General features: G+C 41.7%; 1 protein-coding gene across 1 annotated transcript in view; it reads right to left on the bottom strand.

The window, feature by feature from the left end:
* Window positions 1-2,012: 2,012 nt before the first annotated feature.
* Window positions 2,013-13,650, bottom strand: part of LOC146782670 (extracellular calcium-sensing receptor-like) — a 107,769-nt gene continuing 96,131 nt past the window's right edge. Inside the window, exons 4-6 of the mRNA XM_085637170.1 lie at window positions 11,289-11,516; window positions 8,884-9,007; window positions 2,013-2,914 (exon numbers count right to left, since the gene is read on the bottom strand). Coding sequence (XP_085493296.1) covers window positions 2,013-2,914; window positions 8,884-9,007; window positions 11,289-11,516 — 1,254 coding nt within the window. The remainder of the gene's footprint in view (window positions 2,915-8,883; window positions 9,008-11,288; window positions 11,517-13,650) is intronic.

The raw sequence follows: 13,650 nt of genomic DNA, 5'->3' as shown, positions 1-13,650 counted from the left end.
AGCCACTTTGTTGCATTATTGTGGACCAGGAAGGTCTTATGTGAGTGGAGGGTGTAGGTTCGCACGCAGCCACCCATGTATTTTGGCACATTCTCAGATTTACTAACACTAGTAAACTTAGGAATGTTCCAAAATGCATCGCCTTCCCAAGCGAGGCACAAATAGAAGAAATATTTTCATTTCTCTTCATCTGGCCCTCTTTCCAAATGTGCTGCATTCTGCAGTACACTTAGTAAGAGGAAGACGCCTCTAAGGATTGTTTTATGCATGAAGGTGCCCCTTCCTGCAAGAAAATGGTGTGGGCCGGGAAGGCAGCGCCTGACTATGGAAGGCCCACAAAGGACGCCTCCAGAGGGAATGGCCTGCCAGAGCACAGAGGCGAAGTCTGTGAAAAGTGAGCCTGGAGCCTCGGAAAAAAGTGGGCAGGTGATTGGTAGCCAGGTCTGAACCCCCCCCCCATGGGAGAGAAGCACCTGGTGGGAAGTCAGGATAAGAATGTTAGCATGGGGTAGGAAGCCAATCCCTTGACCTCTCGTCATTGGTCCACCCACCGACACCAAAGAGTGGGCATTACAGTCACAAGTTGGGAGAGGGCAAGGAGGCATGTGGAAACAGCACTATGTGGACAGTCTAAAAAGCACTCTAGTTTAGGATTATGAGCCGTGCAAACAGTGTCCTTGGGATGCCTTTCGGCAGGGGCACTGGGGGAGCAGGCGAATGGCAAGCTTGGGGTCTGCTGCAGATGGTCACGGCACTTGCAGCCCGGGTCAGGCCTGATGGCCACCCACTCAGATATCGGTAACACGGGAAGCCTGGAGGCCGCAAGCGCGAGACAACAAAAAGGGGGACTGTCTAGCAAGAGGGTGTGCTGTGTTGGAAGTGTTGGAAGAAGCTAGCTAGAAACCAATGAATCAGAATGTGATATTTTATAGATATGATATTGTGTGAAATCATGGAGCATATGGATGAAAAGAAATGCGTGTGTTTATGTTTCATGTTTCAAAATAAACTGCGGCCCTTATGCACCGGCTAAGGATTTGACTTTGATTACCCAAAGGGGGGTAGGTTGGTGCCTGGGCAAGGCTTTAGGTGGAAGGGGGTCACTTGCACATCTGGGAGGGGTTACAATTGTGCATATACCACAGAAACCCTTTCAACATGGCCCAAGGGTGCTTGTGTTGGCGCTAGGCTGCACCAGAGCAAGGAGAGAGCATAGATGCTCCATATCTTAGTAGATATAGCACATTCCTGTCCTCTCCCTGTCACAAAACGCAGCACAGCACGTTTTCTTGCTGTGTTGCTTTGCTTGACATTTTAGTAAATCTCACCCCCAGTTTTTGCACTTCATTCCTGACCGGAGCGTTTTACTTCCCTTCATCTCAGTTTGTTTGAGTAGAATTAAATTCTTATTAGTAAAGCCAGCCCCATCCACTATTTTAGGTTTTAAATCCTGATGTGGTGCTTCCACAGACCAAGCCCTCTTAAAATATATTGTCTACCATTATGGATGTCATGTGACGTCTTACCCCCTGTAGTCTTCATTTGTCCTATGAACATTTCTTACACATTGATATTGACGCTTGAATGATTCATTGTCTCTGTATAATGTGTGTGTTATGTACAATGCTCTGACACCCTATGCTGGTCTGAGTATTACTGTAAACTAAATTAAATACATGTGACAGAGGGGCTATGGAAAGATGAGAGGCACCCTTGGAGGATGGTAGTAAGATTATCCGTGGAACAAGAGGTCTTTGGGGAGCCCAGCAAAGATTGCTGCACAGTGCCCCACTATCACAATAGCCAGACCTGCATAACATAATTTTTTAAACATACTCCACATAGGGATCTATCTAAGTTAACAAGTCAAAGAAGTTTTTGTCTCACATTATAGAATTACACCAGCTAAAATTTGAGTACTGTATCACATAAATAGAAAACAGTTAGAAGGTGAATATTTTTCTTTACATTGTCCACAGTGCTTACAACATTACACAAGTTCTGATTTTTTGTTATTGTCTTTTTCCTATTAGTTGGTTCCTTGTGTTCAGAGTAGGTCGCAGCAAAATGATATAGCATTTTGGAAGAAATATGCACATGAATAGCCCAGCGGTGGATGAGATGATTCCAAAGACTTCCACGGCAACCATGTATTTCCCTTGAGTGCTCAGATAGCCTGGAATTAAGGACATCCACACACTGAGGAACACTAGCATGCTGAACGTGATCCACTTTGCCTCATTGAAGCTGCCAGGCAAATTCCGTGCCAAGAATGCCATCAAGAAGCTAACACAAGCCAAAAGACCCATATATCCTAGCATGCACCAAAGAGCAGTATCTGAACACTCATTGCACTGGAAGATGATTGTCTCAGTCTTCAATGTCATATTCATCTCTGGGAAAGGAGGGCAGAGTAGCAGCCAGGTAGCACAGACGAGGACTTGGACAGATGTGCAAACAGAGACAATAACCACAGGAACCCGGGGGCCCAGCCACCTCCTCATGTTACTGCTGGGCTTCGTAGCATTAAAGGCAATGACCACCATGATTGTTTTAGCTAAAACACAGGATACACAGAGAACAAATATAATCCCAAAAGCAGTTTGCTGCAGTAAGCATGTGATTACCTGTGGCTCTCCAATGAAGAGCAGAGAACAAAGGAAACTGAGAGTCAGGCTACCAAGGAGAAGATAGGTCACCTTTCGATTGTTTGCTTTCACAATTGGGGTTTCTTTATATTTGATAAAAATGTGGTACACAATAATTGTAACAGTGGCACATAACATCCCAGAAGCAGTCAGAGCCAATCCAAGAGGCTCCTCATAAGAAAGGAATTCAATTTTCTTCATGAAACAGTCAGTTCTCATCTCATTTGGCCACTGGTCCTCTGGACAACTCCAGCAATTACTAGAATCTTGGGGAGAAATGTACTGCTTATTATTTTAACACTACTGCAACACAAACCACACATGTCTAACATTGTGCATTCTGCCTTTAAGAAAATGCTTGCTGCAAAGGTCTAGGGAACCATAGATGTGATGTGCCTCCTGCAATAGTCAATGCGTGATTCTGGTCTTGGGATGTGATATTGTAATGGCGGTTAGCATATTAAGGGCTAGATATACTAAGAGATTTTGCTGTTGCAAATTGCAGAATCTTAATACCACTTAGGCAGGTCACACTGCAACCCCCTTCCATTCCTTAGTGTCAGACCAGAATTACTAATACATAGGTCAGTAAAACAACACTTGTTGCAAAGAGATGGTGCACATTTCGTAACTGGTTGTGAGAAATCAGGACCTGTTTGCCATGTCCCCCATTTTTTGTTGCATTTTGACTACTAGGTGCTGGTTTTCCAACTCTGATTGTTTTCTGGACTCTGCTAACCAGATCCAGGGCCTGTTCTCTGATTAAAAGTACATAATTAGATATAATTGTTATTAGCAATGGCAGACCCCTGTAAGTCCCTAGAATATAATAAGGCAAGGGGTATTCAAACAATCTATAAATCCTTAGTATGTAATAAGGCAGGGAGGTTTAGAGACCCATTAGATTTCCTGCACAAAAGTGTGCATTTCTGAATTGCCTGCTGTCATTTTAAAAGCCAACCCTGCCTTGCAGGCTGTTTTCAAATTGAAATTACATACAAATTTGACTTTGGAATTTCAGGTAATTCCAAAGTCTCAAACAACATTAGTTTTACGTATAAGTTACCCTTAAGCTCTCCTCTGGGTGACCCAGGTGTAGGATTCCTTGTAACTATAATTAGGAACATTATAAAAGATGTTTAATAAGCCCTGGTGAGGGAAAAACTGCCAATTCCATTTTTCCCCATTTAAGTGAATGGCTCCTTAGGATAACATTGAGATTTTTATTTAAGTAGAAATATTGACACGAGCCACCTGAAAATATACTTTAAGGTATCTAATTAATAGTTAAGAGAAATCCAACAACTTGCCACTGTTAGAGTTGTAATAACTATTACAGATAAAAAGTTACTAAACTTTCGTTTCTGTGATCCTAATTCCTGCATTCCAGCTGCCCTCTCCTGATTGGCCAGCCTTTCAGAGACTGTGCCAGAGCTGCTTGATGAGGTGTGAAGTGTTCTGTCAGAGTTGACAATGGATTTCCTGTGGGTGGAGTACTTTAGCTGCAGGAGCCAAAAGGCAGGAAGAAGGTGGGGAAGCCAAACTGGTCTTCAAAGGTAAAATTACAGTTCGGGAGCAGCACAGGCTGACCCCCACATTTTGCACCCCCAGTCACAATGGATTAGTCAGGGGGTTGCAAGAGATTTGTTAGTGAAACTTAGCCACACCAGTAGGTTGGCTTAGCCGGGTCAAACCCCAAAGGAGAGACTTTCTCCATGTTCGGTTTTGAGAGAATGGTGCTTTCTGTCACAAGAATATGCCACGGTTTGGAGGAAGTGGTCATAGATCTGGGTGGTTGGGGTACCCCTTGCTTGACCCCCAGAGACTGTGAACAAATATGGGAGAGCTGCATAGTTCCTCAGATCTGGTTCCTGGTACTACAAAGAGAAAAAGGACTGCCCTACTGGAAACCTGATCTGCAACCCAAAGGTCTGCACTCTGAAGGCATGCACTTGCTGCACATTGTGGGACTACAGGCCTAATGACATTGCCTTGCTTCAAGAAGGATTAAGGAGTGGACTAACTGCAAGCTACAGGTTAACAAACACCACTTGCATTATCTCCACCAAGAAGTCTCCATCCTGCAGTGCATTCAGTAGACTTTTATGGGCTTGGCCAGGTGCACTACTGGAATTGTAGTCCGAACATACCGAGGACCATTTCAGTGATTCTAGAACCCTGGATTGGTGTTGTGGACACTTCGAACCCTTAAGGAGACCTTCTGGAAGAAGTACCAAAATGCTCAGAAAAGTTTGGAGCAAATTTTGTAAAATGTTCCATCAGCTTACGAGATGCATTTTGGGAGTTATAGTCCCAGACCCAGGAGGCAAACCAGAGCATCTGAACCTTTGGCTGGTGCCGTGGACCACTTTCCTGCATCAAGAAATACTTTTAGAAGTAAGTGTAAACAACTCTTGACTTTGTCCTAGTCCAAAATAAGGTTTTCTAACCTTTGAGTTACATTTAATCTTTACAAATTCATATCTCTGATTGCTTACTTTGAATTTTGTTGTTTTGTTATCCATTGGTTTGTGAAAATATAATCTATTGTATGAATTTAATTTGTATTTTTATTGCATCTTGTGTCTTACTTATTTAATGTATTTGTGTTTTTAAATGCATTACACACCTGTTTCCTAAGTTACACCTACCTGCTCACAGCCTGCCACCAAGGGTTGAGCAATCAAATAATTTATTAAGACCCTAACTGAACCTTTTATCGTGGCCTTATTACTAATGGTAAGTCACTACATATCACTACTAATAAACCACTTTCCAACACTTCTTCTTAAGACCAGAATAGTTTGTTTGGCCCTTGGTCTTCTTCTTCATAGTTCCATTATATTTTGTCTGTTAGGATGAAGTCTTCTTTTTTCATAGATAATCCCACCTCCCGCTGTTTATGTGTCTGACATTTTGCTGAGAATGAAAGGATCTATATATTTTGCATCTTAAATAGAGAGAATCTTTTACCTATATAAATCACATTGCTGATAAAAATGTGGTCTTCTGGTGTGCACTTGATCACCACTTTTATTGAAGATACACATCGGGAAACAGGTGCGTATCCACCAGTGGTGCAGCCTGTAAAGTGCACCCATGCGCACAGGTGGAGGGGGGCTCAACTACAACAGCTATAGCCCTTTGAGCCATGAGAGGGCACCTAAATAACCATGCTGAAGTTCTGAAGGTGAAGAAGCATTAAATATGACTTTAAATGTGGGGCCTGAATCACAAAGGTAAACTTATACGTTTATATAAGTTTATGTTTGTTTTAGAATTCACAAACTTCAATTTAATAGGAAGTTTATGACTGTGGAGACTGTGGAGTTGGGCAGAGAACTCCACACATAAAAAGATATGGCATGGCTATCTTTTTATGTGTGGAGTTCTCTGTCCCAACTGAGGAGCCTCAGCAGTTTCAAATTTACTATTAAATCGGAGTTTGTGAATCCCAAAGCAAACTTAAACTTACACAAAAGTGAGGTTTAACTTGCGGAATCAGGCCCAAATGTCAAACTAACCTTTCCTGCAAATTGCTTCTTATTCTTTTAACCTAGAGACTGATGTTCACTTAAGCATAAGGATTTTGTAAAGTCAACTGTGTGAAACGTTTGATGGTGAAAAAGGAGAGGCTTTTGGATGTCATTTTCATTTAACAGACAACAAAATCTAAATATCTAAAAATGAACTATCCAAATATTTCAAATTAAATAAACAGGAAAGCACAAATAAAAACTTTTTTAAATTCTGAAGTGAGATGGGAACAAAGATTTTAATTGGATCAAAACAAATCAAGATACTTTTCTTGGTGTTGGCCAATGAGAAATATTCTCTGAAACCCAATTTGCACAAATCATAATTTGTGTACTATGTAGTTTTATCAGTAAAACTACATCTGTACAAAGTTAGTGGTCATTTCAAAGGTAAATATGTTTTTTGTAAATGGCAGTGGCTACCATTCCATGCTTTAGTATTATATTTGTGACAGTGTACTCCTAAATGCAACACCAGCTACATACTACACCTTTACCCCTGTCCTGCTTAATGGTCATGGCTCATTTGTGACACTAGTTCTTTTGTGATGCTTGGATTTTTCAAAATCACCATGAGTTCAGTAATGTAACGTTGATGACAGAGCCAGCAGTATGAAACTTATGGCAGCACCACTTCTTACTAGGGCCATAGGAGATCTTATGTCACCCCTACATTAATTTATTTCAATACCAGGTAGGTGGCGGTCCCTAGGGCTGAGGTGAGGAGGAGGAGCAGGCACAGAATGGCTAAAGTAAGAAAATGCCAGTTTTCTAAAAGTGCCATTTCAGACTTGCAACTTAAAATACAACGTCATTTTAAATTTGTATTTTACATTGTGAGTCTACAGACACCAAACTTGAACAGTGTATCTCTGCACAAGTGGGAGTTACACTTAAAAGATATATTAAGGTAATCCCAATGTTATCCTAAGGGAGAGATAGGCTTTGCAGCAGTGAAAAACAAATGTGAGGTGTTTTCACTAACAGGGCAAGTAAAACCTAAAGGTACGTGTCCTGCATTTTAAATACATTATACCCTGCCCTCTGGGTTACCCAGGGACTACGTTAGGTGTGATGTATATGCATAAAAAGGGAAAGTTAGGCCTGGCAAGAGGTTTATCTGTACAGGTTGAAATGGCAGAATGAACTGCACAGTCAGGCTCTTCAATGGCCGGCCTTAGTCATGGTTAGATGGCTACATAAGTGGGTTGCGGTTGGTCTTGCAGGTCCACTAGTAGCATTTAAATTACAGGCCCTGGGCATGTGTAGTGCACCTTAGCTAGCAGGGACTAATAGGTACATTTAATATGCCAAACGGCGATGAGACAATGTTACCATGTGTAAAGAAGAGAACACATGCACTTTAGTATTGGTAATGTGCTCGGAGTTCTATGGCCAGCAAAAATGAAGTCTGAAAAAGTAGAGGGGAAAGTAAAAAAGTTTGGGGGTTACCCTGCAGAGAAGGCCAATTCAAACAGGACAGTTTTTTTACTTTTGTAATTTCTCAATTTAAATGACGTCTTTCAATTCTTTGCTTCATCTTTTTTTTTTAATATGTTTTCCTAGAGCATCCTGCAGCTCCCAAGGCAGTGCTACTATACCGCTTGCTTGCAATTTTTTTCATCTGAAGTGCACTGTATCCTGTGTGACCATTGCTTCTAAACAGGGCTGCCAAATTCAAATGGTTTGCACATAGAAATATATCAGTGTTTTTTATTCCAAAATGGCCCCCATATTTAGAAAGATTGTCTGCCATTTTCGATTGTTATTTCAAGAATACATTATGCATAGCAGCATTTCAAAATAGCCACCCAGTTTTTATATATCGAACAAAATAATAAGTTTCATGAATGCACTCCTTGTTTGAGCTTGTTTTTTTTTGGACTATTCATCAAATGTACATGCTTCCAGGGCAGTCCGCTTCTCAAAAAGGCAAAAGGCCATTGATGCACCAGTTTTTATAGCCATCTTAGAATTGTATAGTGCAGAGTGTGTCACAGTTTTACATCATCCAGATGGCCAAAATGTTGCTTCTGAAGGTGGTGGTAATGTTAAAACTTTAAAATAACAATAAACCATGCACAATATAATTTCAAGATGGACATGTCCAGTTTTATCTTGTTTGCAACCATATGCCCACTACATTTAAATTGCAGCATATTCTTTCTACTATTTTCTTTTTACTTTATGTTGCATACAGGTGCTGAGTCTTTGTATGTGCTTTATTGTGGGTGGTTAAATGTACAAATGAGTAGTTGGATGATAAATAGATACATCAGTATAAGGGTAAGTGACAGAGAACATGTAACCTGAGTGTCCAAACCCACCAGATACTGAAGAAGCAAGTGCTGTTATAAGCCATTGATGTAGGCATGTAGTATGCATCTCATGCTTTTATTTTTTTAACTGTATTTGATTTTTGATTGTTGATGACATCTTTCAATACTTCTTCAACACCTTCCTCGGGGTACGTTTTGAGTACGATGTTTGCAACCTAAGGTTGTGTCTAAGATATTTTAAAGAAATCTTATGTTTGACCACATGTGGCATCTGTGTCAAAAATGCTGCAGGAGCATAGCTTAAGGACCTTTAAGCGTCTTTAGCAACAGCCTAACCTAAGTTTACCTATATAATTCCCCAAACCATTTTCCATCTTTGATTGTTTTCATCATTCCATGAATGTGTTTAATGCTCTCTACCTGTCTTGTTAGATATGTGCCCTGCAGCACACGGGATGCAGTCAAAGCAGCAGACAGGATGACCTTTCTGAAGAGCTTTTCTATAGCCAACACCACAGCTTTCACTGCACACAGAGCGTGGGGCCTAGGGAATGAAATGTGAAAGGTTATTTCAAAACAATTATGCGTTAACCACAGCACTTTCATATAAATTACAAATATGTATTCCTAATGTATACTACAGTAATTGTATACTAGAATTTATAATCATGGTCATAGACCTAGAATAAATTTTTATGTTTGATTGCTTTACAATGCAACTATGCATTTAGCCTCATGTATGGATAAATAAGTGCTTCTAGAAACAGAGCTAACTGAGACAGTCATTTGTTGGGGCACAGCTAGGGGTGAAGCACAGGCCCCTGCGGTGCAGGGGTCACCTGTGGCACCAGAGTGCCAAACCTTCAAGGAAGGCATCTAACCTTTAGGGGGGGGGTGCAGACCTTCAATGTTTTCTAATTAGCTCAAGGGTAATACATTTTTTTGTGAGATATGGAAGACTTTGGGGTCACTCATCACATTTCTGCAGAGGTCCCAATTATTTTTCACTACACGACTTGGCATGGCATGGCGTATTGAGATTGGAAGAATTTATCTGTGGCCTTGACAAGTTCTAAAGTGAAACAATAGTGCATTGCCAGGAGTGGACCCTGCCACTGAGGACAGAGACATCCTTTGGAGCAGAGCTGAATTTTCGCAAGGTATTTAATACAACATTCAAAATGTGTAGTTCCTGCTTTCGGTGCATGTTGGCATTTGTACAAAGGTATCTTTAGATATTGCTGGAGACTAACTACCAGACAGAAGACATTTATTTTATTTTGTTGTTTCACTTACATCTTTGCCCTTAGTACAGACTTAGGGGCTCATTACGATGCCGATCGGAAAAGCCATCCGACCAGCATGGTAGCAGGGAAAATCCAACCGCCGGGGACTATACATGCATTGAAAAACTCTGTCCGAGGCAGTTGGAGAGATATCAATTCCAACCGATGTGGTCGTAAAGCTTTCAGCTCCTACCGATGCGGTCGGAAAGCCAGTGATTTCATATACAGCAGGATTGGTGGTGTTCGCGATGGCGTCAGATTTCATAGTAATGTAAATGTAAATGTGTATGTACTTGTATAGCGCACTGCCACCCCCAACAGGGGTCTCGTGGCGCTTTTTACTCATACCGCTGTGGAACCCTTTCTGGCCTTTCCCTGTGAAATGTCCACTCCTGGGCACCTCCATGGTGAAGCCAGGCATCCCAGCGCTGCTGGGGCCGTTGTGGAGATTAAGCAAGCTATTGCCCAGAGTTGCAGCGTGGGACCCATGATTAGAATAGGCACCGAGGTGAGAATTATCAGGTCCGAGGAAATTGAATCCAAGACCCGCCAAGGCGGGGAATTGAACTCTGGTCCCGGGCCAGAACTCTGCATCAGGGTCTGCCGCTCTAACCATTGAGCCACACTTCTCCACAATGCAATGTAATGCAGCAGTTAGAGCAGTGGCAGGACTTATAAGGCAGGATCCACGGCGTCCCAGGTTGTGTAGAGGTGAGTGGAGTTGAGCTTGTGCCATCTGTCCCTCTGTTTCCACCAAGTCTGATGAACCTACTTAACCATCTTGGTCGGATGGCCTGATAGGAGCATCGTAATAGGATGTGCAGTCAGAACGGCTTTCTGCCCAGCTGTCTGTCTTTATTGGCCCCTTCCGACACTAGTTAAGTTGTAATTTCCTGTTGGAGTCAGAAGGACCACATCAGTCGGAAAACTCCCTATCTGTGACCATTGTAATATGGTTGTCAGGAGGACTGACTCAACCGCATCCGCCTTTTCTGACTCCGGTGGGACAGCGGAGGCCCTTCTGACCGCCATCAGAATCAGGCCCATAGTTCCATTGTACAAATCAGACCTTTAAGGATATTTTTGATTTGTGTTAGTTAGTTCGCATCTACTAAATAGTTGACATTATCATTTATTTATTTGTTTTGCAGTTTGTTTTGTATAAGGGGCCCAGGGCATTGGAGTACTTTACAAGAGAACCAGACATTACACATTTTTAGCACCGGGAGATTAAGTGATTTGGCCAGAATTTTATGAAGTTGAGCGGATGTGGTGATTCACTCTGGTTCTCACTCTTGTTCTCTTCCAATGTTGGCAGCTTAGGCTACTTTACCACATCTAACCATAGTACTAGGTATCAAACCCCCTTTCCTTAGAAAGCAAGGAGAATTCGCAGTCAATTTCAGGTAGCCAGCATTATAAAGTTTACTTCCTTGATCAGCAGCACTGGAAGACACTTGAAAGCAAATGGTAAAAAGACAATGATCCATCATTTGAAGAGAAAACCTACTTGAAGCCACGTATTTTTTTTGGCATTACCTCTGTACCCTTCTTGTTCCACTGGATGGCACTTGTATTGACAAATAGCTTCTGCCCTGATGGTGCCCCGGAATCAAAGTTCCCCACCTTCACATAGTAGATGGTCCCATCTGGCTTAAGCTGCCAGTTAATCACATCATACAAGGCCGGTGGGTCACCATTTACATCAAAGTACATCTCATCCCCAAGGCTGTTTTTGAAGCGCACATTCCTCAAGTAATGTAGGAGCTGGAAGACGATAAAAACAAATTTATTGTGAATGTTAAATTTACCCACCCAGATGTAAAGCTGATTGTTATGACCCTTAATTTCAAAACTCCCTTATTTATTTATGTACGTCTTTCTGCTAAGTTGATTGTCCATTCTAGCATGATGGGTTCTGAAACTTTTTACTTGTGATTGTGGGGGTTCCTTCCATTAACATTATGTTGGAAATGACCATCTTTTGCATAGTGCACCCCCAGATTTCTGCTTTAACTATTTTTTCTGAGTATAGAACTATCTGCACTTCCCCCTGCTAATCCGTGGTAAAGTGGTGTGTGCCACAGTTTAAATTGATTAAATTGGCATATTTAATTTCCCTAGTATAATTTGCAAAGTGTACACAGGGCTTTTAAGTTAAATGTCGCTAGTGGGCTCAGCACCTATTGTGCCCCTCACTGCAGCGAATGCACGCCTACCATTTATAGCCTGGTTAATGCAGTTTCAAACTGCAAATTCAACTTGCCAAAATAACCTCTTTTGACAGGCCTACACCCTCAGTTTAAATATCAATAAATCAAACATTGATAGGCCTTACTACAAAGTGCATGGTATTAAAAAGTAGGACTAAATTTAATTTTAAACATGTCCATACAGTGACAAGGCCCCAAAATATATTTTCACTGAAGCGAGGTTTGCTGTTTCCCTAAGAAAGCATTGAGATACATTCTTAAATGTAATGATTTTATCTTCAGCAAGGAAACAACAATCCATTCATTTTTTTGACTTTTTAAAATAGTTATTACAAGCGCAAATCACTTATGTAGTCAAATTTGTAATAAATATTATACAAAGGGTATTTTTAGAAAGTTACCCTTTACCTGCCTAATGCCTCTGGATGGTCATTTGTATAAACCTAACTGTCACCCATGAGCAACATAGCTCTCTTGATGAGATGTGAGCTTGCTCCCAGAGCTAAAACAAAGGTTTTGGGTGTGGGGATGTGTGTTTTTGCCTTAACAGGATGACCTGTAAGCAGTGCCCAAGAACTTGATTAACTTGAAAGAGGACTACCTTGTTACAGGCAGCTTTAGCTTACAACACCTGAGCCTGCCTTCTATTCTCTCCCAGCTAGTTATGCATCAATCCCAGATGGAGGGGAGCTGCCCACAGGGATGGTTTAGAATGCCCCCAGAGGAGGCACTGCTCATTTCCATGGTCACATATCTGAGTGGGTGCAGGAGCTCCGCACAGGTGAAGAAAGGTTCTGCCATCTTTGTTTTAGGTGATGAGGGGCACTGTGGCATTGCAGTAGGGCACACAGGAAATCCTGCTGGGTAGGGTTACCTCTGGGGATGTTAACCTATTGATTAGGATGTAGACAGGAGTTTCACCAACGCACAGACTGTTGCCAGGCATAAATGTGGCATTCCCAGTACTCTCCTCAGAGCACTTTCTGGACCTGTGGAAGAGGACTGGACTTGCTGCCTGTGACCTGAAAGGAGCCTAGTAGATTGGCCCAGGACAAATAAATTGACTCCAAGGGTCATAAGGCTGACCTCCTGTTCAAGCTACAGAGACAAAACAAGCTACAAGAGGTCTTTCCTGCAATATCCCAGAGGACCATTCCCAACTAGACCTGCCTTGTACTCTGCTTCTGGTCTCTGCTGTGGTGGTCCCCAAGGTCCAATGGGAAAAAATCCTAACATGAGAAGCAAGGACAGTATGTGATTGGGTCTAATGTAGGCTGCCTTTTGTGAGTGTGAGCAGCAGCTCTTTTACACCAGCAGATTTTTTTAGCGCAAAACTGCAAGCAGCAGTTTATTTAATGTGGGCATGTAAAGATCCACAAAAATATATTTTGAGTTTACCCAGGCAGATCAATTTTTCATGTTTTTTTATTATAGGAGGAAAGTGCTATAGAAACTAGGAGGCTTGTGTACATAAAGTAGCAAGTTTATATTCCTGTCTTATAGACTCCCTACCTCTGTTTTAATTTGTTCTTTATCATTTTGGATTTGGGTTTTGGAGGGGAAGCATCAATCTCTTTTTGTCTGAAATCTCTGCTGTGGCTACACCCTTGGGAGTTTTAAAGTAATTTGTAGAAAGTATATTGTTTGAGTAATGGTATGCACCACTATTTTTATTCCTTTTGTATATT

This window comes from Triturus cristatus, chromosome 12, assembly GCF_964204655.1.
Source record: "Triturus cristatus chromosome 12, aTriCri1.1, whole genome shotgun sequence".
Taxonomy (NCBI): domain Eukaryota; kingdom Metazoa; phylum Chordata; class Amphibia; order Caudata; family Salamandridae; genus Triturus; species Triturus cristatus.
This window is presented reverse-complemented; position numbering and strand designations above follow the sequence as displayed.